Genomic DNA, 27,562 nt, shown 5'->3' with positions numbered 1-27,562 from the left:
TGTGTCTTTATTCCCGTCTTACCCCTAGGTTCTTCATGACCCTTTTTTTTTTTCCCGTGGATTCCATATATATGTGTTAGCATATGGTATTTGTTTTTCTCTTTCTGACTTACTTCACTCTGTATGACAGACTCTAGGTCCATCCACCTCACTACAAATATCTCAATTTCGTTTCTTTTTATGGCTGAGTAATATTCCATTGTATATATGTGCCACATCTTTATCCATTCATCCAATGACGGACACTTCCATATCCTGGCTTCCATATCCTGGCTATTGTAAATAGAGCTGCAATGAACTCTGTGGTACATGTCTCTTTTTGAATTATGGTTTTCTCAGGGTATATGCCCAGTAGTGGGACTGCTGGGTCGTATGGTAGTTCTATTTTTTAGTTTGTTTTGTTTTGTTTTGCGGTACACAGGCCTCTCACTGTTGTGGCCTCTACCGTTGCGGAGCACAGGCTCCGGACGCGCAGGCTCAGCGGCCATGGCTCATGGGCCCAGCTGCTCCGCGGCATGTGGGATCTTCCCGGACCGGGGCACGAACCCGTGTCCCCTGCATCGGCAGGCGGACTCTCAACCACTGCGCCACCAGGGAAGCCCTATTTTTAGTTTTTTAAGGAACCTCCATACTGTTCTCCATAGTGGCTGTATCAATTTACATTCCCACCAGCATTTTTTAAGTAGCGGGCAAGCTCGAGGAAACACCCACGCACCTGGATGTGGCAACCTCTGCTCGGGCGTGAAGCCTAGTTGGAAGGGCTTTCTACGTTCGTACAGTCACTCAGCCAACACTTAGCCAACAGCACCCAGCCCCACGTGCCAGGCTGCATGCTAGACCCAGGAGGGATGAAGGATGTGCTCCCCGGGAGTGTGGAGTCTCCAGAAGGGCTCCCAGCCCCCGAGGCGGCCAGCCGTGAGGGTGGGCCCTGCACAGCGCTGACTTTGTACAGATGCGTCGTCCGAGGAGCTGCCTCTTGCTCACTTGCACTTCGAGTGCTTCCTTCGGGAGAGACGGGAAGGGTGGTGGACCTAGCGCCCCGAGGAGTGCAGGCCCCGTGACCGCCCTGCCACTGCTCCAGCACGAAAGTGAATCAAACACCGCTGCCCTCGTGGGGAGACCCAACAGAACCGGGACGAACTTCGCATCTCGGGTTCGGTAATAGCCTGCACGGGCGGCTGATGGGCAGGGAGGTGAGCATCACTCCCACGAGGCCCCGCAGAAGGGTCTACAGCGGGCAGCGTAAATGCTTGCTTCATGGAGTGGAACCCGGCGGCGGCTGGGGAGCCCCCTCACGGCAGACCTCGGGTGCTGGGTCCCAGCCTGCGGCTTCCAGCTTCTGGGCTACATGGGCCTGAACTCCTGCTGTCTCTGCAGACCCCCAAGCATACACTCCCGAGACGGGCGCTCACTGCGAGGGCAGGAACGCCCATGAGCAGCTCTATGTGCCCTGGGTGGAGCCCCCCAACCACCGGCCACTGTCCCCTCCAGCCCTTCCTGAGCAGTGCCGTTGTCACCACTCAGGTCTGGCTCCGGGCAGGGAGAGAGGGTGCCTGGGACAGGATTCCAGCCCCAGCTTTTCCATGATGTGTGCTAGCCTCATAGGAACGCGGTCAGGTTGGGGGCAGGGGCACTGGGCGCCCTTCCAGGAGTCGCAGCATTGAGGCCCTAAGGAGTGGGGCTAGCCCTGGATAAAGTGCTTCAGTCCTGGGCTTTCTAGTTCAGAAAGGACCATCCTTCTGTTCACCTGCGATGAGCTACAGTGCTGCACCTTGGGGTGATGGGAACAAGGGGGCATCCAGACGGGAAATGGTTTGTACCGCACTGCTGTCCAGTCATTATACCCAGGCCATGGTCCCAGCCTCACCAGCCGGGGGCCCTGGCTTTGTTCCCTGACACTCGCCCTGCATCTGGCCTGTCCCTAAATTCAGTTTTCCTGGCACTAGAGCTACGGAAAATTCATAGGACATCAAACTTCGTGGTTTCAGTCTCCAGTTACTGCTGCGTGGGCTCTTTGGGGCAGGAGCTGCGTCCAAACTGAATCTTTGTCTCTCTCTCTTTGTCTACTCCATCCACGCTGATCAGTAGTTTACGCAGCTTCGCGGGAGATTGTTCAGAACCAGGGACCAGGTGTTTCTAAGCATCTCTTTGAGAAGCTACACAGTTTGCTTACAAACAGCTGACGAGCCAGTACAAGCCATGGGCTCCGTTGTCAGCCAGGCTCCCCCAGGTCCTCCCCAAACTATTCCCTGTTACCACGTGTCTGACCTGCCCCAGAAGAGGACCAGACCGGCCCCTGCGAAGGCCGGACTGCTGCCCGCTAGCCCGAGTTACTGAGAGCCAGGGCAAGGGGGTCTTTAAACCTGTGCTTCCCTTCCCCCCAGGCATCTGGTACGATATCCTCAGAGGCATCGGGAAGCTTGCCGTCATAATCAACGTAAGTGACCGGTGACGTCGGGACCTCAGCCAGGAAGCCCGGCCGAGCTGCCATGCGGCCGGGCACCCCTTCCCCTTCCAGAGAGCTGGTGCGTACCTCCAGCCTCGGAGCGGTTCCCAGCTGGCAGGAGCATCTCCTCTTCAGAAGCATCCCTTGGTCCTGTTGAGGGGTGGGGCGGGCTCTGGTGGGAATGACAAAATCTCCTCGACCTTTCTCTGCAACCGGGGGCAAAACCCTCCACTGTGCCCACCTTGGCCCCTAAGTCCCCTCTCTTCCAAGTCCTGAGAACAAACAAGAGAAGGAGATAGAGGCAGACAGGGAGGGAGATAGACAGAGACAGGGAGGGCAGGAGAGGGAGAGAGACAGAGACAGGGAGGGCGGGAGAGAGAGACACACAGAGACACAGAGACAGAGAGAGACACGGAGATTCCTCATTAGCAACTCTTCTGCTCTTTTTTAAAAAAGTTAATTTTGGGACGTCCCTGGAGGTCCAGTGGTTAAGACTCCGTGCTTCCACTGCAGGGGACACGGGTTCGATCCCTGGTCGGGGAACTAAGATCCCGCAGGCCACGCGGCACAGCCCAAAAAAAAAGTTAACTTTCCCCCTTTATGTGAAACTCATGCCCGCTCTTCAAAGAAAGTTTGAGAAATCCTGAAACACGGAGAGAAGAGGAACCTGCCAGTCGCCCACACACGCACACAGGCGCGCACAGACACACGAGCTCGCTGAGGACAGTGCCCCGCGCTCCACGGCCCTGCCCCAGCATCGGGTCCACGCCTTCCTGACACGAGAACCCCAGGGGGGTCTGCAACGCCTCAGCCCTGTGACCCCAACCCCTCCACCAGCCGGCCAAGCCTGAGCCCCCCAGAAGCTGCCACCCTGCGCCTTGTAGGGTCGGGGATGGAGCGGGGGGCGGGCGGGCAGCTCCCTGGAGCAGATGGTCACAGTGCTGGGTCAGGGTCACAGTGAGGCCCTGACACTCAGTCCCCACGGCACAGGAAGGGATGCTCGGCCCGGGAGAAGGGACCCTCAGAGCCCTGGACCTGCTTTCCCTGCTGGCTGACAGCTCCCTGTCAGCCACCCAGTCCCACTGGGTTAAGGCTTTGAAACTCCACTTATAAAGGGAGGCCGTGGGCTGAGCTTGCACACTGGACAGTGACAGCTCCACACCCCGACCCGGGCTGAGCTGGGGGCACATTTTGATGGGGAGAGGCTGGAAGCACCAAGGTACAGCCCCTCTGGGGCATGAGCATGGGGGCGCTGAGAGCAGAGCAGCTAGGAACAAGCTGGACGTCTCGTGAGAGCAGCCAGCAGCAACAATAATAATAATAGCAGCTAACATTTATTGAGCATCTAGAATGCTCCAGGCCCTTCTAAGCCCATTCAGTGCACCCACCCACGAGTGCACACACGGCCCATGGAGGCAGAGGGTTATTGCCCCATCTTGCAGGTGATACAGCCGAGGCACAGAGAGGTCAGGTGACTTGCCCAAGGTCACACAGCCAACAAGAGGCAGAGCTGGACTTTACCCCAGGCCGTCGGGTCCATGCTCTGATACTGGCCTTACACTGCGCTGCCCCGGGGACTGCTCTAGAATAGGGTGGGCTGGGTCTGAACTTCACAATCCACAAAGCACTTTCCCTCCCTGCCTCGCTCTCTTTCAAACAGGCCAGGAAGGAGAAGCACCTAGAGCGGGCGCTGTTGGCCCTGTTTGACAAGAGAAAATGGAGGCACAGAGAGGTCAGGCGACTTGTCCAGGGCCACGCAGCCAGTGAGAGGCAGCCAGCATGGTCCCCAAGCCTTCTTGTTCAGGGGCGCCCTGTTCCCAGCCCCCGGGCCCTCTCCTCAAGGTGCTGGAGGGGCCGACAGGAATGCCCCCAACCCTTCGTTTGTCACTCGACAAGCCAAGGCCTTGGGGTCATGTTTGCCAACTTGGGTCACGTGGCCGGGCCCCAGGGCCAGCGCTGCCCTGGCTCAGGTGGGGCACGTCCCCTCCCCCCCCAGCTGGCGTCCGCACTCACTGCTCTGTTCCCGCCCCAGGCGTTCGTGATCTCCTTCACGTCGGACTTCATCCCTCGCCTGGTGTACCTGTACATGTACAGTGAGAACGGGACCATGCACGGCTTCGTCAACCACACCCTCTCCTCCTTCAACGTCAGCGACTTCCAGAATGGCACGGCCCCCAACGACCCCCTAGACCTGGGCTACGAGGTGCAGATCTGCAGGTACCGCCCAGGCAGCTCTCTTTAAAGAGCCCCATTTGGTGGGCTTCTACGAAAACCCCAGTTCAAGCCAGGATTCTTTCAGGGCAAATCACAGAACAGCTTAATCTTGCTTCAAGGGGAAAAAAAAATATCCCTGGGGTGGGGGTAGGATGTGATTTATTAGTTCTTTAACTAAGAAGTCCGTGATAGGCTTCCGGCATGGCTGGATCCAGGGGCTGCCTTGTCATCCAGTCCCATCCTGACACTGCCTCCCAATTTTATACATTCCTGCATGTGGGCGTCATTTCCTGACAGTCCCAGTAGGGGGGCTTTCTTTCCCACTCATCAGCAGAAGTCCTAGGATTGAGTCTCAATGACCTGTCTCGGGTCAGAGGCCCATTCCTGAACCAATCACTGTTGCCAGAGTGTGCGGGGATCTTGTTGGCTAGGTCTGGGTCGTGTGCCAGGGTATGGAGTCATAGCCATAGATTTGGGGGCACCCCAAGGAAAACTGGGGTGCTGGGTGCTGGGCAGGCAAAAGCAACAGACGTCTGAGAGGGTCCAACCTGCGGGGCCCCATCAGCTGGCCAGACACTCAGGGCAGGCAGGTAGCACCCCAGGAAAGACGGAGGCGGTGAAGAGGGTGGGGGCACGAGTGGGGGGCAGAGCCAGGCCTGGCTATTCGCTGTGCATCTTCCACGTGCCAGCCTGGCTGGGTTAGGGGCCGGGGGCTCAGGGCTGGGACTCGGGAGTGGGCCACATGATCCCTGCTGCCCAGGGACTTTGTGCAGGGACAACAGAAGCATAAACAGATCGAGTTAAAGGGGTGATAGTAGCCGGAAGCCCGGGTAGAGGGTGGAGGCAGTAGGGGTCACTCCAAGGGGAGGGGCAAAGCGGGTAAAAGAAGAGTGGTGAGCAGGGGCGTCTGTGGGTGGGAAACTGCAGCCTGTTCTGGAGCGTAAAGCGTAAAGGGAAACGTGGACGGTAGGGCTGAAGGTGCGGGCAGGGGCACGGCATCCCGGGTCAAGAAACAGAGGACTGTGGAGTGATTGGCCACGGGCTTTGCCATGAGGCTGAGACTGGGGAGGCAGAGTGGGGCACAGTCAGCATCTGTGGGCAGTCCGCACCGCCTCCAGCCCAGCTGAGATTCAGAACACGAAAGACTGCAAGGGCCAGAGCACGTGTCACAAATCCACGCGATGACGCGCAGCCCTTTCTTCGTAGGGCGGATAATCTACCCCAAGGCTGTTTACTCTTACTTTGCCCATAGTTCTATCAAGCTTACCTGTCTGTCTTCATACCCTTGCCCTAGTAGCAGGAAGCGGAGGAGACTGCCAGGGTCCAGGGTGCTGACAGCAACAAGCGGTGGCATGTGGCTGCTTGCAAAAAAAAAAAAAAACTGGCCCGAGAAATGGAAAACCAGCACCGCGTGCGGTCATTGGAACAGGCAGGCAGACCTGTCCAGCATAGGTGCTACTGAGGGCTTTGCAACAGCAGATGTGCCCGGCTGACCCCGAGTGCTTAAAGAGAAATTACACGACGTGCCGTGTGTTCTGTGTCAGGGCAGGGACCACACCTACTCTGGGACCGGGTACAGCCAGGCCTGCCAACGAGAAAGGGCAGGTGACACACAAACAGGCAACACGACATGCTTCCCGCTTTTCAGAATCCCACCCACCGCATGTTTCAAGGCACATGTACGTGAGCACGTACATCACAGGAAAGGCCCAGGTGATCTGCTTCAACCCCCTGCGTGGTCGCCTCGGGCAGGGTCTGCCTGGAGAGCTGGGGGTCAAGGGCAGGCACTCAAGGTCCCTTCCTCGCCATCCTCCGCAGGCACGGGCCCCAGAGACCCCCGAGCTTCCGGTCCAGGACCCCTGCCGCTTCTCAGCCAGCGCTGCACTTCTCTCGCTTTGTTTGAACCTCCCACACCAAGAACACACTCAGGCTGACCTGTTTAACTCAAAATGAATTTTAGAGGAAGAATGATTTAGAACAAAGAAGGCAGGGATATAGGTGGTCATTTTATTATAAATTCCCTCAGAAATGTCAGTGTTGGTGTTTCCTGGGTAAGAATCGGGCATTGGGCATCCAGCCCCCGGAAGCACCTCCCCATCCATGCATCGGTCAGGAGTCCTGGCCACGCAGGGGGAGGCCAAGGAGACAGAGCAGAGACCTGGTTTTTAAGTGAGAACCTTGTTACTTTTACCCCCACAGAGAAGGAAGGCCATGGGCCAGTCCACTCTGCTCCCCGGGATTCGGGCTTTAGCCAGGCCCACCCAACCGTTGCCCACTATTAAGTGCTGTAGGTGCCGTGAGCTCCGTGCTGCCGGCCGCTCCCCTGTCAAGCTGCCTCCCAAAGGAGCAGCACCCAGCCCAGCCTGGGGCAGCAGGAATGGGAGAGGCAGCTTAGCAGAGCTGAGCGCTGTGACCCCTGCTGGCTACCATTTATTCCTGCACTGAAACAGACGTGGTCTCATTGAATGCTCACAGCAACCCCAGAGAGGGCATTATTATTCTCCCCAGGGAGAGCTGGCAGGCTTAGCACAAGAGCAAAGCAAGGAAAACTGTAAGATCATCTCTGATAGAGGTCAGTGCAGGTGGTGGGGGTTGGCATCTGGACGGTTCTTATGTAAGTGGGCTTTGAGGGATGCATAGGAGTTTGCCAGGTGACCCAAACACATTTCCCAGCATCCTGGTGCAACTGGCCTTGAGAACAGAAAGAAGAGGGAAGATAAAATGTGTGTGGCTTCTGACGCTGGGAGAACAGGGGATGCCTGTTCCCATCGGAGATCAGGTGGTGCATCTTCTGCGTGGCTCAGCACCTGGCACCAGAGGGTGTGTTCCCAGCCCAATCCTGTCTCTGGGGTTGGCAGCTTAGCTCTGAACAGGCCCTCCGAGGCTCCCATCCAGCTCCCTCAGACACAAAGCTCTGTGGGTGAGGGGCCCTGTCTGTGCCCCCCGCAAGCTCTGCCCCTGGAATGCAGGGGCATGCAGTAGCTGCTCAATAAATACTTGCGACATGACTAAGTGAGGGAATGCCAGACCGAGGCCCAGAGAGGCCAAGCGATGGCGCAGGGATGCACAGCAAGGCGGGAGCCGGCTCTGGGTCTATGCGAGGCCTGTGCCCACAGAGCTAGGTGCCTCCTCTCCTGGTCTCCCCACCTGGGCCTCAGCTTTTCAGTAACCAGCAGGGCACAGCTGCAGCCCAGCACCTAGAAACCGCCCCGGCCATGGCTTCCTCACACGGCTTTAGGGAAGCTTTTCCCACACAGAGGGGGTCAGCCCCGTTAAAACCAAGCACCTCCCAAATTTTGGGGCGGTTGGTGGGGACAGAACCCGGGTTCTCATCCTCACTCTGCCCCACATCAGGCATCTCTGGGCCTCTGAGAAAAAGGCAGACCTAAAGCCCAGGAGGCACCCACCACTCCCGCTGCACAAGGGACGGAGGTGGGACCTTGGGGGCCAGGGAAGTAAGCAACCTTGTCTCCCAGCAGGCGCTCATGGGCAATGTCTGGAAGTGATGAGAAGAGGGCCGGGCTGGTATTTATTACACGGAGATAAGGAGCTAACAGTTGGGAGAGGGAGAGACATGCCCCTCGGGAGCTGGGCCCCGTGGGGCAGGGCGGGCCTGGGGACAGTTCCCTGGTGCCCTGACCCCACTAACTGTACGGTTAACGTCGTACAAGGGCTACTTTGGGAAAACGTTTCATTTTTTCCAATAGTTTCCCCTACAGAGAAGGTCGAGACTGGAGACCTGGATTTCAGGGAGCCCTGCCTGGAGTTTTGTGGGTGATGGGGGCTGGGTTGAGTCTCTAGGCTTAGGGACCCCACCCCTCTTCAACCAGGGAGGCCCCACTTGCTTTGTGTGACCTACCAGAGTCTCAGGTGGGATTTCTTTTTAGAAAATGGGCTCCACTGCCTTCAAAAGTTTGGAACCCCTGGACCAGATGGTCCCGGAGCCTCTTTCTGTGGGCCCACGGCTGGACTTATGGGGACGCCCCTCTGGCCTGCCCAGCTCACGTGGGTGCCGGCACCCCGTCCAACATGGGGAGACTCCCTGGGCATGTGAGTGGGCTGGAGGGGGGCCTCTTCCTCCAGGGAGGGTGCTGTCCTACAGTTGGCCCAGGGTCCGACTCAGGCGTTCCTGACACTCACAAGCCCCTCGGTGCGGCCAGACCCCAGTTCCTCTCAGAGACCCAACTCCATCTTGCAGGTACAAAGACTACCGGGAACCACCATGGTCAGAACACAAGTACGACGTCTCCAAGGACTTCTGGGCCGTCCTGGCCGCCCGGCTGGCCTTTGTCATCGTCTTCCAGGTGCGAGGGTCCTGTCTGCTTCCAGAAGGTTTGGGAATCGAGGCACCGAGGAGGTGCTCTGTGCCCAGAACAGGGTCAGGAGGACAGGAGCGGGCCGGCGTCGGGGGCTCGGAGGCTGGAGGACTTGCCCTGGGCACCCAAGGGTGGGGAGTACTGGTGACCCCAGGCCCTGGGCAAGGACAGGTCCCAGCCCCTCCTCAGTTAAAGGAAGGCGGGAGGGGGGTTCCGGAAGGCCTGGGGTCGTTCAGGGAACGCAGGTTTAGTTAAATGCAAGGCATCTTTATTGAAGGAGACCTCAGTCTCCCCTGTCACTGTGCAGCAGGAGACACGCCCCAGTGGACAGGGCTGGCAGGGAGGGACAGGAGGGCAGTGGGCTCCCAGCTGACACCAGCGCCCCCCTGCCCCCCCGCAGCAGGCAGGGGGCCTGGCCCCGCCTGGCCCAGCCTCTGGGGAGTGGGGCTGACTCTGAGGCCCGAGCGATTCCCAGTGGACAGGACCCCAGACTGGGGAGTGGCTGATGCACGTGGCCCTGAGGTCCCAGCCGGGGAGGCCACGCTGGGGTTGCCCTCCTGTGTGGCCCCCAGAACCTGGAATCCAGGAACTGGGTTCAAGCCCCAGCCCTGCCCCTTCTACACAGTGTGGCCCCTGGCAGGGCTTCCGGCCCCCGAGGCCCCACTGCCTTGTCCGCCAGCTTTCCATAACCCTCTGGAGCCAGAACTAGTGTCTGGGGTCCAGTTCCCCAGAAGCAGAGCCTGAGTCAAGGATTCTGGTGCAAGCCGGTCATTGAGGGAAGGCCCTGCAAGGGGCTGGGGGCACGGAGCTCGGCTGGGAGGGTGTCTGGGCTGGAGCATGAATCCCACCACACACGTGGGCCCACCTCGACACAAAAGAGGGCCTTTAGTCTGCCCACCTGGCCAGCCATTGGCTGCAACCAGCCAGGCTGGGAACAGGGAGACTGGGGGGACGGTTCCCTGGAGACGAGCCTCTGTGAGCCTTAGCGGCCAGCACCCACCACAGCTGGGGAGCGTGGACCCAGAAAGGTGATGGCGGATGGGGGGGCACCAGCACCTTCCGTGACAAGGTGACTAACTCAGCCATACGTACTAACAAGTGCCGGTCAGACGGAAGTTTAAAAACCAGAGATTTCCGTTTTTCCACGAAAGCCAATTCATTTGCACCCTATGGACCAGAAATGCATCCAGGGAGGCGGCAGCCGTTCAGGGTGATCCCGGGAGACCTGACAAATGGCAGAAGGGCCTGCGGAATCATCAGAGACAGTTTAAGCTCCCTGCGTTTCTGGTCTCTTTGTATTTTGACTATTCTCCCTTAAAGCCTTAACACTTGTTATATTTGGTGATGGGTAACCAATCAGATCATTTCTCAAGCCTCCCAGGCAAGAGATTCAGAATCACTCAGAGACGTTTCCTGTTTACTGAGCTCAGATTCTTTCAAGAAAGTCAGCCACCAGAGGTCCCCCCTGGCTGGTTTCCTGTTTCATTTATACCTTCCGGGAAACCGAGGCCTGGGAAGTCCAGGTGTGTCTGAGGTCCCAGGGCCGGGGTGTGACGGGGCAAGGCGCTGCCAGCTGTGGTTCAGGTGGAAGTGGCAGTGCCTCCCAGGTCCTCCTTCCCACCGCCTGACGGTGACTCTCCTTCCAGAACCTGGTCATGTTCATGAGCGACTTTGTGGACTGGGTCATCCCTGACATCCCCAAGGACATCAGCCAGCAGATGCACAAGGAGAAGGTGCTCATGGTGGAGCTATTCATGAGGGAGGAGCAGGGCAAACAGCAGCTGCTGGACACGTGGATGGAGAAGGACCGGAAGAAGGCGGAGCCCTTCAACAACCACAGCCCCACCCCTCCTGCCCCGCCGGACAGCCCCGACTTCCCCGGGGGCGCCCCGTAGCTGCCGGGCATCCCCATCGATGACGCGCGCCCTCTCCCGGGGCAGGCGACTTCTCACAGCTCCCTGGCCCAGTGGCTCCTGGGTTTGTGGCAGGCCTGGAAGACCACTTTCTTCTGATAGGACAACAATTTCCCCGTCTTTTTCTGTTTGTTTGTTTTTTTCTTGTTTTTGCACAAAACCATTAGGCAGGGAATTCTGTTATCTTTAGGATTCAAGGTTAATCAGAATGATTGCTGGGGACAGGGTGATACACAGCGGATGCAGGCGCGTTGCGGAAGCGATGCTTGGAGTCTGGGGTCTCCTTGGCCGTTAGCGGTGAGAAGCAGCTCCCAGAAGACATCTTCTTTAATCCTCCTGATGCCGTAAGAGAGAGGCGAGGTGGTATTCCAAGGCATTAGACAAAAGCTGGTGCGAGATTTGAGGGCAAACAGAGAAGTGGATGAGGAATAAACGATGCTGACACCAGTTCCAAAAGACATCACCTGTCTCTAGGTTGAAAAAGTGAGATTTTTCATCACCTTTTCTTTCCCTGGATTCAGAAACCGAGACACTGGTCAGAAAGAGAGGTGCCCTGGCTCTGTCCACTCAGAGGGCCAGGAAGCTCTGAATTTACTCTTGGAGAACTAGCGGGGTGCAGGTGTCCTGAATGAGCGGTGACCGGCACCTCTGGGGTCCCCACCAGCAGCCACATGCTTCCCCCACCTCAGGGTGATAGAAGAACGGGCGGTGAGGGATTATGACCTCGGAGGCATTTCTGCAGACGGCTTCAGGGTTGCAAGAAGTCTTAAGGCTTCTGGGGGTACTTTTGCAGCTTCAGAATATTTATTGGGCTTTTTTTAAAATCAATTCTACAGTGGATGTAAGGGTTTTTTCTCTGTAGCTCAAAGGCGGAAGGCTTTTATTTTATTAGCTAACCAAATATCATTGAGAGGAATTTAAAATACTGTTAATACCAAAGATTTTTATTAATAAAGGCTTCTATTTTGGTAACACTTCTCTATATTTTTACTTACAGGAATGTTACTGTTGGACTATTATCATTTTAAAAGCTTGTGAAAACGAATCTCATAGCCGATAAGAATGATCTCAATTTGCAGCCATTATACTAACCGATGATCTGAAATTTCTCAAGCACCCAGAGAAACATAATAGAAACGTTTCACCAAAGGGAGGGACGAAAAGATAAACGTGTCTGTCTTGAACGTGTGGTCGGTGAGACGCTGACATTCCTGTGAGCTGTCAACTAGGGGGGACGTCCGTAGGCGTAGCAGATTTTTGTTATTTGCTAAAGTCATGCAATCTGATGCTTCTACTTTCTCTTGTACAGTAAGTGGTTTGAAATGGGGTTTTTTGTATATAAACATTGTATTAAAAATGAGGTGATTACCAAAAAACCTTTTATGGAAACCATTCTTTTTTTAAAAAAAGTGAGTGTACACAAATCCAGAGGACCGTGGCTGAGCGCTCATCTGAATAAATTTGCATACATGACACCTTCCTCTCAAAGCCTGTCCACGTGACTTCTGCCCCCCGGAAAATCGAGGGGCCAAGCCCAGAGCCCCGTGGTTGGACCTGCACATGTGGAGGGACCCATAGACCTCCACACCCTCAGCCCCAGACACATGGCTCTTCAGGATGTTCCCGGGACGTTGTCTGTCCGCGAGTACGTGCATGGGTGTGTGTGTGTGCACATGTGTGTGGTTTGCGTGCATGTGCGTTTCTGTGTTGTTCTGTCTGTGTGTGTGCATGCCTGTACCCGTATGTGCGCCGGGGAGGGGGGAATTGTGGTCACACCTTCCCAGCAGCCTCTTCCACGATACCCAGATCCCAGCCCCTGGTGCCTGCAACCCGACAGAGTTTTTAGTATTCTGGATTTTGTGGACCTAAAATTTCCCCCAAGCCTTTTTGGGACCATCCCAGGGTTGCCAGTGCTTTCATTTGGGCCAGTGGGGGCACTTTTTCTTTAATTCATTACCTATAATCACCATCATTTCATGAAAGAAAGACTATCTTTCGCACTCAAACGTCAGCAAGACCTCGACCCGCACACCCGCAGGGCCAGGGAGGGCCTCGGGCGCCCCTTGTGCTGCTGTGTCCCCAGGGAAATCTCAGCAAATCCAAGCTCACGAGGCCCTGGCTGCGGCTCGGTCAAGAATGTCCTTCTGGGGAATTTGCTGGCGGTCCAGTGGTTAAGACTCTGTGCTTCCACTGCAGGGGGTGAGGGTTCAATCCCTGGTCGGGGAACTAAGATCCCATATGCTGTGCAATGCGGCCCAAAAATAAATTAAAAAATAAAAGTTCCTTCTAAAGCTTTGGAACCTCTTCCTTAGTCCTGATGAGGGTGGCTCCCAGGGCCAGCATGGCCAGAAGCCCTCCCCTTTCATGGGTCCTCCCAGGGGGAGGATCTTTGGCCCCAGTGAGTACATAAGCGAACAGTCTCAGAGTGGGGAGGTGACTTGCCCAAGGTCACGGGGCTCCTTGGCAGCCCTTAGAGAGATCCATCCAGGCAACGTTCCAGATGAAGCCGCGAGCAAGGCAGACACGGCCCCTTCCCTCAGGGGATGACCTCTTGCAGTGGGCATCAGAGGCTGAACAAGAAAATGAACCCAGCACCAGATCATCTCAGAGGAAGGAAGGGGTGCTGATGAAAATGAAACAGGGGTGTGACTGAGAGTGACCAAGCTGGGCAGGCAGGTCCCTGGAGTCTGAACAAGGAGGAGCCAGAATGTAAAACCCTGGAGGAAGGCAGGATGGTTCAGGCAGCAGAGTGCATGTGCAAAGGCCCTGAGGCAGCAGTGTGCTGGGTGAGTTGGAGGAGCATCAAGAAGTTCATCACGTCTGGAGGGGAGGCACGGCGGGGAGGGGGCAGGAGACGGGGCAGGAATCGGGGACCAACTTGCACCAGCCCCCGGCTTAGTGAGGACCTCAAGCTTGGTGGTAAGTCCACGGCAGGGTCTGGCGGTCTTAACCAGCTGTCTTAACCAGCGCAGTGATGGACCTGATTCACATTTTGAGGTCTTGGTGGCTTTGGATGGACACTGCAGTGGGTGGGGAGCCACAGAGGAGAGTTGCAGAAATTCAGATGAGCAATAATTGGATTTGGACGAGGGTGGTAGAGGTGGGTGGAAGAAAGCCAACAGATTAACATCACAAAGACCTGGGATCTGGCAGTGAAAGGACCCCCAGAGATGAGCTGGTCAGAGGGTGCCATTATTTCACAGATGGACACAGTGAAGCCCAGAGAGGGTCAGGGCCCTGCTCCGGTCACACAGCAAGCTGGCTACACAGCCATCCCTCGGACCCAGGCCCCTGGCACCCAGCACTGAACAGTTTCTGCTTCTGGTCCCTGGAGTGGTGTGGCAGGAGCTGGGCAGGGCTGGGCCCCCAAGCACAGACAGTGAAGGACCAGGGCCTGCAAGGGGCCTGAGGTCTGGGGCGGGGGGCACTCATGCCAGCATCTTTTATGGGGACTCAGCAGCTCTCTTGAAGGTGGAGGCTGCTGTGAGCTGCAATCAGCCCAAGATACCTCTGTTTGTTAGGTTCAGTGCTTGTTAAATTTTTTTAGTTAATTTAATATATGAAAACCCGGTATATACACATAGAAATCCAGATTTGTATGTTCTCTTGAAAAATCATGCCATCTGATGACACAGCTGTATTTTTCACCATGTCACATTCTTGTACTCGACTGGAGACCGGTGGTGGCCCTTCTTTAGAAGGTGCGTGTCCTTTCTGACAATCACGGCCCCTCTCCCCACTCTCCCACTGGCTGAGGGGGCGGCTGAGGCTGCAGCTCCTGGAGTCACTGGCCCTTCGAGACAAGCCGCAGGCCCGGTCCCTTTCCTGGGATCCAGGACAAGCTGTGGGCTTCCCTGGAACTGAGCTTGGCCAAGGTGTGTGCCTGAGACAGGGCTGTCCCTGCCCCAAGGCTGCAATCAGAGCCCCTGGCCCTGGCACCCACATCCCCAGCACACACACACTTTCACCTGCAGGTTCCCGTGCCCCCCACCACAGGTGGTGTGTGCCCCACACTTCGGCAACACTCATTCACCCATCCCTGTTTTGTAAGAGCCACAGCAAAGTAGAGAAATGCTAACACTCGCCAGAAAAGAGGCCAGGAAGCAGCACTGACATAGTGCCAGGCATGGAGGAGGCACCAGAAAGTGCTGAATGAATGAATAAGTGAGTGAGTGAGGGATGGATGGATGGATGGATGGATGGGTGGATGGGTGGATGGATATGGGAGGGAGGGAGGGAGGGAGGGAGGGAGGGAGGGAGGGAGGGAGGGAGGGAGGGAGGGAGAAATGAAAGGTGGATGGATGGATGGACATTTGAATGGATGGATAGACATTTGAATGGATGGATGGATGGATGGATGGATGGATGGATGGACATTTGAATGGGTAGATGGATGGATGGATGGATGGATGGATGGATGGACATTTGAATGGATGGAAGGATAGATGGATGAGTGGATGGGTGGATGGGTGAATGGTTGGATGGTTGGGTAGTTAGATGGATGGGTGGATGGACATTTGGATGGATGGATGGATGGACATTTGAATGGATGGATGGATGGCAAAAAGCCTGATGACTAGGCCTTTCTGCCTTTGAGCCAAGTGGACCTCTGAGTCAAGCTGACAGGGATGGTGGTGGAGGAGGTGAGGGGCCCATGGGAGGGAAGGTGTGGTGCCCTCTGGACCACAGATATGCCCACAGCAAGCAGCCCACCCCCTGCTCACTCACAGCCTTTGTCAGAGAAGCCTGTAGCAAAGATACATCTGTTGCCCAGAGACACCGACTTGGCTCAGCACAAGCATTTTAAGCCTGGTTTGCTCAGAAGGGCTGGTGGACATTGCCCCTGCCGAGAGCCTGTCAGGATGCACCCCTGGGAAAAAGGCAACCTTGTACATACTAAGGTCTGATTTCCTGAGCTCTGCCAGGTAATTTATTTAGTGTGTCCATTCCTGCTGTCCCCTCTCCGCAGCCCCCACCCCCTCCCCTTCATCTCTCTCTCCCCCAACATTTTTTTTTTTTTTTTTTTTTTTGCGGTACGCAGGCCTCTCACCGCTGTGGCCTCTCCCGTTGCAGAGCACAGGCTCCGGACGCGCAGGCTTAGCGGCCATGGCTCACGGGCCCAGCCGCTCCGCGGCATGTGGGATCTTCCCGGACCGGGGCACGAAGCCATGTACCCTGCATCGGCAGGCGGACTCTCAACCACTGCGCTACCAGGGAAGCCCCCTCCCCCAACATTTTTTATTGAAGTATAACATACAGAAAACTACACAGATCTTGAGTATACAATCAATTTCCCCAGAAATCACACGCCTCTGCAGTCAGGACTCAGAATGTTACAGCACCCAGGAAGCCTCCCTTGGCGCTCCCCTCTGGTCACCCCTCCTCACCCAGCTGTCACCGTCCTGATGGCTATCCTGACCTCAGCAGGAGTGTTTGTCTGGTTTCGCTTGTGGGTGGCTGCCGCCTCCTGCTGGCTGTCTGTGGGAACTGCCCTTAGGGAAGAAAGAGACCCAGCATGTGCGGCCTGTGTAGGTTTTCTGTTTGTGGCCGGGGCAGATGACCACGAACCCAGTGGCTTAAAACACCAACGTACTACCTTACAGTTCCGTGGGCCAGATGTCTGACACAAGTCTCACTGGGCTAAGAGGAAGGCGTGGGCTGGGCTGGGCCCCTCCTGCCATCTCCAGGCCAGCCATGGTGGCCAGTCCGTCTCCCGCAGCTGTCTTTCCAGCTCTCCGCTCATGAGGACCATGATGGGTTGGGTCCTTGGGATAACCCAGGATGATCGCCCCATCTCAAAGTCCTTCATCTTCATCACACCTGCAAAGTCACTCCTGCCATGTAAACTAACTCGTTCACAAGGTCTGGGAATTGGGATTGGACACCTTGGGGGCCATTGTCCCGTCCACCATGTACCCCTGCCCCCAGGAAGGAGGGTTTTTTTGGAAAAAACTAACTACCCCCAAGCAAAGCCCAGAATCCCCAAATATCTAAGGAGAGACTTCAAAAGGAATGAGAAAGACCAAAACAAACAAAAAGAAAGATCCCGGAGCACACCGAGACGACACAGGAGAAAAAGAAAGGAAGGTAACTCTGTTCACCGTCTTCATGAAGAAAGACCAATGTTCATCCATGAAACAGGCAATAGATGCATTTTCTTTCTTTTTTTTTTAAATTTTATTTATTTTTGGCTGCACTGGGTCTTCGTCGCTGTGCGTGGGCTTTCTCTAGTTGCAGCGAGCCGGGGCTACTCTTCGTTGTGGCGCGTGGGCTTCTCATTTCTTTTTTTAAAGAAACAATGTCAAGTGAAAGGAAAACACATAAACTGGACTTCGTCAAAATTTAAGAATTTTTTGCATCAAAGGATACCCAATCAACAGTGAAACAGCAATTCACAAAATGGGAGAAAATATTTGCAAACCATGTTTCTGATTAGGGGTTTATATTTGGAATATATAAGGATCCCCTTCAACTGAGCAAGAAAAAGACAAGCAACCCAGTTAAAAGTGCGCAGAGGCCTTGAATAGGCATTTCTCCAGAGGAGACATACAAATGGTCAATAAGCACATGAAAAGATACTCAAGATGCTCAAGATGGTCATCAGGGAAACGCAAATCAAACCCACGAGACACCACTGCACACCCATTAGGAAGCCTATTATCCAACAAACACAAAATAATAAGAGTTGATGAGGCTACGGAGAAATTGGAACCCTTGTGCATTGCTGTTAGGAATGTAAAATGGTGCAGCTGCTACGGGAAACATTTTGACGGTTTTTCAAAAACATTAAACATAGAATGCCCGTATGATCCAGCAATTCCACTTCCGGATATATAAACAAAAGAATTTAAAGCAGGGACTCAAACAGACAGTTGTACACTCATGTTCACCTGTGGCTTCACGGGGAGTTTCCTATGATCACTTGATAGAGGAAGAGAACACTCAGGCCTGGCTTATGGGGGGTTCTACATGATACACAGGCACCCCCTGAAAGTGGACAGTTGCAGCACTACAGCCTCTCTCTGAGGCATCCCTGAGGGACAGCGGTGAAGAAAAATCCTTTAGGTGGGCAGAAATTCTATCAGAATACTTGAAGGCATGAGAAGGAGCCTGGGGCGGGCTGGGGTGGGTGGTGTTCCAGGACTTATTTGACATCTATAGACATGCCACCCAATGACAACAGAGCACCCTTTTTTTCTCTCAAGAACCCAGGGAACACTTACCAAGACAGACCACATACTGGGCCCTAAATCAAGCTCAACAAGTTTAAAAGAATTGAAACCATCCAGAGTGTGTTCTCTGCCATCAGGGAATCAAAGTAGGAATCAATGACAGAAAGACAACAGGAAAATCTCTAAACACACGTACGTTACACAGCATACTTCCAAATAATCTATGGGTCAAAGAGAAAGTCCCAGAGGAAATAACAATACATAGAAATGAATGAAAATGAAAACACAGCATATCAAAATTTGTGAGACAAAGCTAAAGTAATGTTGAAAGGAAAATCCATAAAACTAAATGCTTACCTTAGAAATAAATAGCCTATGTGCCCACCTCAACAAACTAGAACAAAAAAAGAGCAAAATAAATCCAAAGCAAGGAGAGGGAAATAAAATAGCCAAGACAAGCAAAAAAAAAATGAAATAAAGGGCTTCCCTAGTGGCGCAGTGGTTGAGAGTCCGCCTGCCGATGCAGGGGACACGGGTTCGTGCCCCGGTCTGGGAAGATCCCACGTGCCGCAGAGTGGCTGGGCCCGTGGGCCATGGCCGCTGAGCCTGCGCATCTGGAGCCTGTGCTCTGCAACGGGAGAGGCCACAACAGTGAGAGGCCCGCGTACCGCAAAAAAAATAATAATAAAAATTAAAAAAAATTAAAAGTTGGAGGGGATAGAGAAAAATCATTGAAACAAAAAGCTGGTTCCTTACAAATAAATAAACTCAATAAACCTCTAGCAAGACAGAGAAACTTAGAGAAGACACAAATCACGAATTTCAGGAATGACATTGAGGGTTCATTATAGGTCTCATAGCCATTAAAAGGATAATGTTACAGACTGAACATGTTCCCCCAAAATTCATATGTTGAAACTCTACCCTCCCCCCTTGTGATAGTGTTCAAAGGTGGGGCCCCCATGATGGAATTAGTGCCCTTAAAAGAGTCTGGAGAGAACTTGCTTCCCTCTCTGTTCTTCTCCATGTGAGGCTACAATGAGAACTCAGAGTCTGCACTCTGGAACAGGCCCTCACCAGAATGCGACCCTGCTAGCACCCTGATCACAGACGTCCAGGCTCCAGAACCACGAGAAATAAATTTCTGTTGTGTATAAGCCACCCAGTCTATGGTACTTTTCTAGAGCAGCACAAAATGGACTGAGACACAAAATAAGGGAATACTACAAATCACCATGCTCATAAAGTCTGAGGCTTAGAATAATGGACAAATTCCTCAAAACTGCACAAACTACCAAAACTCAATTAAGATGAAATAGACAATTTGAATAGCCTTATAACCATCAAATCCATAAAAGGAAAATTTATAATTTTTTTTTTTTTTTTTTGCGGTACGCGGGCCTCTCACTGTTGTGACCTCTCCCGTTGCGGAGCACAGGCTCCAGACGTGCAGGCCCAGCGGCCATGGCTCACGGGCCCAGCCGCTCCGCGGCATGTGGGATCCTCCCGGACCGGGACACGAACCCATGTCCCCCGCATTCGCAGGCGGACTCTCAACCGCTGTGCCACCAGGGAAGCCCCCCATAAAAGGAAAATTTGATGAACTGGACCTCATCAAGAGTTAAATTTTTTGCTCTGTGAAAGATCATGTAAAGAGGATGAAAAGATAAGCTACAAACTGCGAGGTAGTGGGTCAGACACAGGGATAATTGTGCTAATGGAGATTCAGATTAACCAAGCCTTGTACAAGATTCATTCAGTCAGAAATATTTTGTGAGCTCCTGTGGAGTGCCAGCCAGTGTTCTGGGCGCTTCTGCAGGGGAGACGCGGGCAAGAAACAGAGCAGGAAGCAAAACGTGTAGTAACGTCAGGAGATGCCACATGCAGGGGACCGAGAAATGCGGCAGCAGGGTTGGGGATCCAGCGGATGGGGACGTGGTTTAACCCTCCCATGCCAGCCTCCTCCCTGGCCCCTCCGTGTCCCCCTTACAGTAGCCGCCCTCTGGCCTCGGACCTTGGTTCTCTTTTCATTCTCCTCTCCCTCCATTGGTGACCTCATTCTGTGGGTGATCTAAATACTGTATTAGTCAAGATTCTCAAGAGAAACAGAACCAATAGGATATATAGAGGTAAATGAGAAGGTTTATTGTAAGATTGGTTCACTTACAGTGACGGAAGCCAAGAAGTCCCATAGTCTGCCATCTGCAAGCTGGGAACCAGGAAAGCTGGTGTGTGATTCAGTCTGAGTCTACAGGCCTGAAAACTGGGGGGGGGAGTGGAGGGGGGCGACGGTGTTCAAGCAGAGAGAGCGAATTCTCCCTTCCTCTGCCTTTTCGTTCTGTTTAGATGATGCCACCCAAATTGGGGAAGGCCATCTGCTTCTGTTAGTCAATTCAAACGCTAATCTCTGCCAGAAACACCCCACAGACACACCCAGAAATAATGTTTTACCAGCTATCCAGCCACCCCTTAGCCTAGTCAGGCTGACACGTAAGATTAACCATCACAAACACCATCTACCTGCAGGATACTCCCAACTTCACATTTCCCGCCCAGGTCTCTGTTCCGAACCCTGGTCCACACATCCCACTATCCAGTCAACATCTCTACTAGCTCCTCCCCCAGACTCACCCTGATCTCAGGTGGCTGTGAGTGACCACAGTGAGCGGCAGCTTGAAGTGGGATCTCAGTTCCCTGGGAATTGAACCCGGACCACAGCAGTGAAAGCACCGAATTCTAACCACTAGACCACCAGGGACTATTGGCTAGGAGCAGGGCCCTGGCTCTCATCTGCTTTGAAGAAAGAATCAGCAAAGAGATGAAAAGTATTGAGTCAAGTAAAGTGTTTATTAGGAGAGAAGAATAGAAAGCACAGGCAGGCTGAGAGACAGAGAGAGAGGCGTGTGCTTTTGGGGGTGGTTTAAACCATATGGGGGAAGTTCTTCTAGGTTTCCTCTGGCCAATCAGCTTGCTTTGTCTGGCTCTGAGTCCATATCTGGTCTGACTCAGGGCCCTCCCCTGTGTGCACATGCATCTTTTAGCCAAGATGGATTCCAGCGCAAGGGTCTCTGAGAGGTTAACAGAACATATTATGGTCTGGCGCCCCCTCCCTTTAACCTTTCTGCACATGCATAGTCTGGGAGGGAGTCTCCTTGGCCCCGAGAATGAGAACTATGTGGTCTCTTTGTCTTTTATGCCAGCAGGGCTCAGCCCCTCTCTGTTTCTGCCGTTCCGTTCCCTTGAAGCGTCCACAGGAGACAAAGTCCAGCTGCTTATCCTGTTCCTGTTATTATCTTTATTTTTAAAGCATAAACAGGAGGTTAGTTGTAAATGTCTAAACTGGGGCCCGTCTATCTCCTGCCTCAACCCCACCCACACCCTCCCCAGGTCAGCCAATGGACACTCCAACTTTCAGATCTTACAAGCATCCTCAGTGCCTCTCGTTTACACACAGCCCCAAATCAAAAGAAGGCTGCGCCTCTCATCTGGATTACTGTGGAGTCTCCTGGGTTCTACCCAGTGATTCTATAAAAATGTAACTCAGAGGGCTTCCCTGGTGGCGCAGTGGTTGAGAGTCCGCCTGCCGATGCAGGGGACACGGGTTCGCGCCCGGGAGGGTCCCACATGCCGCGGAGCGGCTGGGCCCGTGAGCCATGGCCGCTGAGTCTGCGCGTCCGGAGGCTGTGCTCCACAACGGGAGAGGCCACACCAGTGAGAGGTCTGCGTACCGCAAAAAAAAAAAAAAAATGTAACTCAGAGCTCACGGTAGCCTTACAGTAAGTCCCCTACATGCAAACCAGTTCTGTTCCGAGAGCGTGTTCGTAAGTCCAATTTGTTTGTAAGTCCAACAAAGTCAGCCTAGGTACCCAACTAACACAATCGGCTATATGCTACTGTACTGTAATAGGTTTATAATACTTTTCACACAAATAATACATAAAAAACAAAGAAAACATTTTAAATCTTACAGTACAGTACCTTGAAAAGTACAGTAGTACAACAGCTGGCATCCAGGGGCTGGCATCGAGTGAACAGGCAGGAAGAGTTACTGACTGGAAGAGAGGAAGTTGGAGATGGTAGAGCTGAAGGATCTTCAGCAGTAGGAGACGGAGGGCAAGCTGCAATTTCACTCATCCCTGATGCTGATGGCACAGGTTCTAGTTCTTTGCTGGATTCAATTCTATCTACCCTCTTGAAAAAATGATCCAGTGATGTCTGGGTAGTAGCTCTTTTTTGCCCATCATAGACGACATGGTAGCACTGGATTGCATTCTGAATGGCTGCTGCAACCTTCATGTACTTCATGTACGTTCAGGTCCTGTGCCTCAAAAACTAACAGTGCCTTCTCAAATAAAGAAAATCCCCTTGGGCTTCCCTGGTGGCGCAGTGGTTGAGAGTCCGCCTGCCGATGCAGGGGACACGGGTTCATGCCCCGGTCCGGGAAGATCCCACATAGGGCGGAGCGGCTGGGCCCGTGAGCCATGGCCGCTGAGCCTGCGGGTCCGGAGCCTGTGCTCTGCAACGGGAGAGGCCACAACAGTGAGAGGCCCGCATACCGCAAAAGAAAAAAAAAAAGAAAATCCCCTAGCCATTTCCTGCATCATGAACCTCTTTGGTTGTCCAGTTACTTGTTCTTCCTCTTGTCTCTCTTTGTCCTTTCTCTGGGCCTCCAATTCCATCAGGTCTTCATTAGGAAGTTCCACGTTCGCATCTTTGAAAGTTCGCAACTTGAAGGTTCCTACGTAGGGGATTTATTATATTCATAATGGCCAAAAAGCAGAGAAAACTGAAAGATCCATCCACTGATGACGGCATACACAAATGTGGTCCATCCGTACAATGGAATACTACTGACCCATAAAAAGGAAAGAAGCACTGTCACAGGCTACAAGGACGAACCTTGAAGATGTTACGCTCAGTTAAAGAAGCCAGGCACAAAAGGCCACACAAAAGTGTATGGTTCCACTTACATGAAATGTCCAGAACTGTCAAATCCAGAGAGACAGAAGTAAATTAGTGGTTGCCAGGGGCTGGAGAAAGAGCGAGGGAAAGCAAGTGATTAATAATGAGTACCAGGTTTCTACATGGGCGAGACGAAACTAAAACTAGCAAATGGTGGGGATTGCACAACCTTATGAATATACTAAAAACACTGAGTTGTACACTTTAAAAGGGTGAGTTGTAGAGAATGTGAATTACATCTCAATTTTATATATATATATATACTTTTTTTTTCCTCTAGGTAACTCAGATGGCTTCACTCTTCCACTCACCCTCTGCAGGGTCTCAGGGACAGTAAAGCCGCGTTCTTAGCTGGCTCCTCCTAATTCACCCCCTCCACTCGCTGGCCACCCCATTTCTCCCCGGCTCTGCTCCTGCAACCTCCGCCCTCCTCTGCTTCTGCTCTTGCTGTGGCTCCGCCCTCTTCCCCTCAAGCCTACACACCTGGCCCCTCACACCCGGCACGTGCACCTGCACCTTGGGACCCCGCCCTCGCAACGTGCGCCGCCCCACCTCCACACTCCCCATTCCCCTATCCTCTTGGCCGCGACTCGCATTAACTTCTGGCTTTCCTGCACTCTCTTATCAGTGTTAGGTAATCTTGTGTCCTGATGCTGTAAGCTCCGGGCAGGCCGGGCCTTCGGCACTTTGTTCCCGATTTGTCACCAGAACCTACTGCGTGGTACACAGTAGGCGTCAGTAAACGCTAATAAGCATTCAGAAAAATAATGAGGATAACTTTAAAAAATCAAGCAGTTATTAAACTTTTAAAACTAAATAAAACTCTGAATAGTCTTTTCTGCACACTGATTTCCAGGGGACACTAAAGGACATGCATTTTCACAAATGTTAATAAATAAATGCATTTATTATCGGCATCCGCAGTGCAACTTTCCACAGAAAACACAGCCCGCGCCCGGAGCGTCGGGACACCCAAGGCCGCACGCCCCCACCCAGAGAGAAGGACGTCAGGGCGCAGGCGCAGAGGTCGGGGTCCCACCGCCGTCAGCATGTCTGGTGCGTCTCCTGGCGGCGGCCGCAAGCCACGCCCCCACCCCCGGGCGGAAATGGCTACTGTTGGACTCGGGGAGCATGCGCGAGTTCCTGGAGTTCTCGCGAGAGAAAGCGGCCCCAAGGGAGACTTCCGGTGAGGGGGGCATCAGAGGCTGAAAGTGGGAACCTCCGCCGCTAGGCCGAGGGGCGCAGGGCGCTAGAGGAGGCGGGCCAGAGAGCGGGCGGCGGGCCGGTCCGGGGGAAGCCAGAGGAGGGCCGGGCCCCGCCGCGCCCGCCGCCATGGACCCGTTCCTGGTGCTGCTGCACTCGGTGTCGGTCAGCCTGTCGAGCAGCGAGCTGACTGAGCTCAAGTTCCTGTGTCAAAGCCGTGTGGGCAAGAGAAAGCTGGAGCTCGTGCAGAGTGGCCTGGACCTCTTCACCGTGCTGCTGGAGCAGAACGAGATGAGCCGCGAGAACACCGTGCTGCTCCGCAAGCTGCTCGTCTCCCTGCGGCGCCAGGACCTCCTGCGACGCCTGGACGACTTCGAGGCGGGCGCGGCGGGCGGGGCCGCGCCGGAGGAGCGAGGTGGGGGCGGGGGCCTGAGGTCTCGGGGTCAGGTGGGGCCGCGCCGGAGGAGCCAGGCGGGGGCGCGGGCCTGAGGATTGGCGGGGCGTGCGAGGCCGCGCCCGAGGAGCCAGGTGGGGGCGGGGCCGCGCCGGAGGAGCCAGGTGGGGGCGGGGGTCTGAGGTCGGGGGGCGGGCGGGGCCGCGCCGGAGGAGCCAGGCGGGGGCGGGGGCCTGAGGACTGGGGGGCGCCGGGGGAGGCAGGGTCAGCTGGACCAGCAGTAGTTTCGATCTCCCGGGTGCCTAACCTTTTCCGGGTTCGGTTTGCGTGGGTTTTCTCTAAACAGCCCTGGGAGACAGACGGGTAATATACCCACTTTGCAAATGGGAGAACCATAGTGCACAGAAGTTAACAGCCTAAGTTGCAGAGCATGGACACCCATCCCCCAGCCTCAGTATTTTCTCCACCTCCCCCCTCCCTCCGGGTGAGTTAGAGATTACTCGAAAGGAAAGGACATTGCTAACCTCCTGGGTGGAGTGGAAGTACACCAGAAGCGTCACAGCAGGTACGGGTTGGTTGATAAGGGACAGTTTTTGCACAATGGGCCATCAAGGTGTGGTCCTGGCTCTGCCGTTGTCTAGCTGTGTGATCTCAAGAAATAACTTACACTTACCTTCCGTGTCTCCATTTCCTCTTCTGTACAAGTGATCAGTAACGCAGGTGCCGACCTCACAGAACTGGAGGAGTTGGCACACAGGCTGACAGCATATCAGGGATTTGCATTTGAAGATGCAACTTTGCAGGAACCTTCCAAGAAGCATTTTGTCCTTCCTCTTCTCCCTGCCCCCGTCCAGAAACAGCCTTTTGTAGTCTGTCATGCTGATCTCAGTAGTGACCTTTCAGCAGATGAGGACATAGTAGCCAGAGACTGAGGACTGGTGTCAGTCAGGACATCTTCCAGAGTAAGAATCGGGGTGTTCAGGGCTGGCGTACAAATTACCGTATCTTGGTGGCCTAAAGCAACAGAATTTGATGCTCTTACAGTTCTCGGTCCAGTAGTCAAGTCAGGGTGTCACTAGGCCGTGCTCCCTCTGGAAGCTCTCAGGGAGGAGCCTTCATGCGTCCTCTGGTTTCTGGGGACTCCAGGCGTTGGCTTGTGCCCGCATCGCTCCAGTCTCTGCCTCCGTGGCACGTGGTCTTGCCCCTGGAGTTAGGGCCCACCTGGATAATCCAGGATGGTCCCCTCGTCTCAAGATCGCCAACTGAATCTCATCTACAAAGGCCCTTTTCCAAATAAGTTAACATTCACGTTCCAAGGGTTTGAGGTGGACATACGTTTTAGGGGCCACCATTCAACCCACTGTAGGGTGAGATGGGGGAGCAACTCCATCTCCCTGTCCTGAGCAGGTATCTCCGTAACAACACACCCCAACCGTTAAGTCTTCAGAGCAGGCCATGCCTCTTGGGTAGTGTTTCAGGGTGTGGTTAGCTGGGGCAGGATTGGCCTCTGCAGGAGGACCTCTTGGTACCCAGCCCTTGGGTCAGCACCGAGGAGCCCATCAGGGAGTGTGGGGTAACCTGTCTCCTAAAGAGCTCCCGTACTCTCTGCTCAGTCATTGTGTTCTTTCCCTCCCCAGACCTGCGGGCAGCGTTTGACATCATCTGTGATAACGTGGGGAAGGACTGGAGGAAACTGGCTCGTCACCTCGGAGTGTCTGACGCCAAGATTGAAGCCATTGAGGAGAAGTATCCCCGGAACCTGGCAGAACAGGTGAGGGAGTCGCTGAGAGTCTGGAAGAACAGCAGGAGGGATGATGCGGCCGTGTCCCACCTGGTGAGGGCGCTCAGGGCCTGCCGGCTGAACCTGGTGGCAGACCTCATCGAGGAGGGTCAGCGGGCCCGGGCCCTCCAGAGCGACAGTGGGGACGCTGTGTCGCTCTCTGAGTCCTGGGACTCAGACTCGCCTGCCTCAGGGGCCTCCCGATGACCCAGCTGCTCTTCTCCAGGACCAAAGGCATCTACCCACTCTGAACTTCGGTTCCCTCCACCGCAGTTAACCACGTCCCATCCGTGCCAGCGCGTGCAGACCCGGCAGGGAGCCGGGTGAGGGCCCACGTGGGCTCTGGGCACTGTGATCAGCCTCAGGGAGATGCTTTCATCCCCGTTAAACGAGTTCCTACCGGAGGACATTGCGAGCCACATCTGACACGTAGGAGGGACCTAGATACTAGTTAGGGTTAGAAACCTGGTTGTTGTCCAAGTGAGGAAGTGCAGAGTGGAACTGGAGGCAAGTCAGTAGTGATGGGGGAGTTGGGCTGGTAGCCAACGCTGTCCAGCTCTGGAGCCCGCGCTTGGAACCACTGGCTCCTTCTGCCAGTGGTTGCCACGGTTGCCAAAGGCTTGGAGGCTGGCGGTGTAGACCCGTCTCCCAGGGCAGGTGGCATGGGGGTGAGGCGATGCCTGTGAGGTGCTTAGAAGATGTGGACACAGGGCTGGGCAGACGCTAGTTCAGAGAAATATTATGATTCCTGTGATTCCCCAGTGTGTTACTATTTTGTGTCAAAACCACTATCTTTCTGATAACAGAGTTGGCAAGGGAGCTGGAGCCTGTGATTTTAAGAAGTAATCTTTCTTCCTGCTTCTCAGGTAACTCTATTGAAGCAAGGGCCTTTACAGAGGAAACCTCCACATTACAAAGATTTTTTTCTTCCCATTGATGATGATTTCATTTTACATGCTCTCAGAATTCCCATTGTAGTCGATTTCAGCGTCCCTTGAAGGTTATTACAGGCCCAACCTGGGAGCAGGGTAGCTGCATTTCATAACAGCTCCGGGGACCACTAACAAGGGGAGTGTTTATGGGGGTGGGATGAATTAGGAGATTGGGATTGACATACACACACTACTGTGTATTGTATAAAGTGGCAGAGAGCCCAGCGTTC

The 27,562-nt window shown here is 54.2% G+C and overlaps 2 protein-coding genes and 1 long non-coding RNA gene across 6 annotated transcripts in view; 2 read left to right on the top strand and 1 right to left on the bottom strand.

Annotated features, from left to right (window-relative positions):
• Positions 1-12,265, top strand: part of ANO1 (anoctamin 1) — a 91,155-nt gene extending 78,890 nt beyond the window's left edge. For all 3 annotated transcript variants that reach the window (XM_033402485.2, XM_033402487.2, XM_049713034.1), the window contains 4 exons: positions 2,385-2,437; positions 4,479-4,663; positions 8,859-8,964; positions 10,623-12,265. In XM_033402485.2, coding sequence (XP_033258376.1) covers positions 2,385-2,437; positions 4,479-4,663; positions 8,859-8,964; positions 10,623-10,871 — 593 coding nt within the window. In that variant the 3' untranslated portion in view covers positions 10,872-12,265. The remainder of the gene's footprint in view (positions 1-2,384; positions 2,438-4,478; positions 4,664-8,858; positions 8,965-10,622) is intronic.
• Positions 12,266-17,557: 5,292 nt separating this feature from the next.
• On the bottom strand, positions 17,558-24,183 carry LOC117195907 (uncharacterized). Its single transcript, XR_007478637.1, has 5 exons — positions 20,693-24,183; positions 20,229-20,324; positions 20,052-20,132; positions 18,419-18,455; positions 17,558-17,922 (listed from the first exon to the last, which is right to left on the bottom strand). It is a non-coding gene; the product is annotated as an uncharacterized LOC117195907 (long non-coding RNA).
• An 18-nt stretch (positions 24,184-24,201) lies between these two features.
• FADD (Fas associated via death domain) lies at positions 24,202-27,335 on the top strand. Of its 2 annotated transcripts, XM_033402496.2 has the most exons (3): positions 24,202-24,641; positions 25,326-25,582; positions 26,258-26,367. In XM_033402496.2, exons 1-2 carry the CDS (start codon positions 24,356-24,358, stop codon positions 25,550-25,552), a joined length of 513 nt encoding a protein of 170 aa, XP_033258387.1. In that variant the 5' UTR covers positions 24,202-24,355; the 3' UTR covers positions 25,553-25,582; positions 26,258-26,367. The 2 variants fall into 2 exon arrangements, with proteins under 2 accessions (XP_033258387.1, XP_004278184.1); XM_004278136.4 differs by lacking the exon at positions 25,326-25,582 and having other exon boundaries at positions 24,204-24,641; positions 26,258-27,335.
• Positions 27,336-27,562: the final 227 nt, after the last annotated feature.

Source organism: Orcinus orca, chromosome 8 (genome assembly GCF_937001465.1).
Source record: "Orcinus orca chromosome 8, mOrcOrc1.1, whole genome shotgun sequence".
Taxonomy (NCBI): domain Eukaryota; kingdom Metazoa; phylum Chordata; class Mammalia; order Artiodactyla; family Delphinidae; genus Orcinus; species Orcinus orca.
This window is presented reverse-complemented; position numbering and strand designations above follow the sequence as displayed.

What these genes read in the sequence shown, in the direction of transcription:
- FADD (XM_004278136.4), top strand. Translation starts at nt 24,356, where the DNA reads ATGGACCCGTTCCTGGTGCTGCTGCACTCGGTGTCGGTCAGCCTGTCG. An exon ending in GGCCGCGCCGGAGGAGCGAG is followed by an intron (nt 24,642 to 26,257) that starts GTGGGGGCGGGG and finishes TTCCCTCCCCAG; the next exon opens with ACCTGCGGGCAGCGTTTGAC.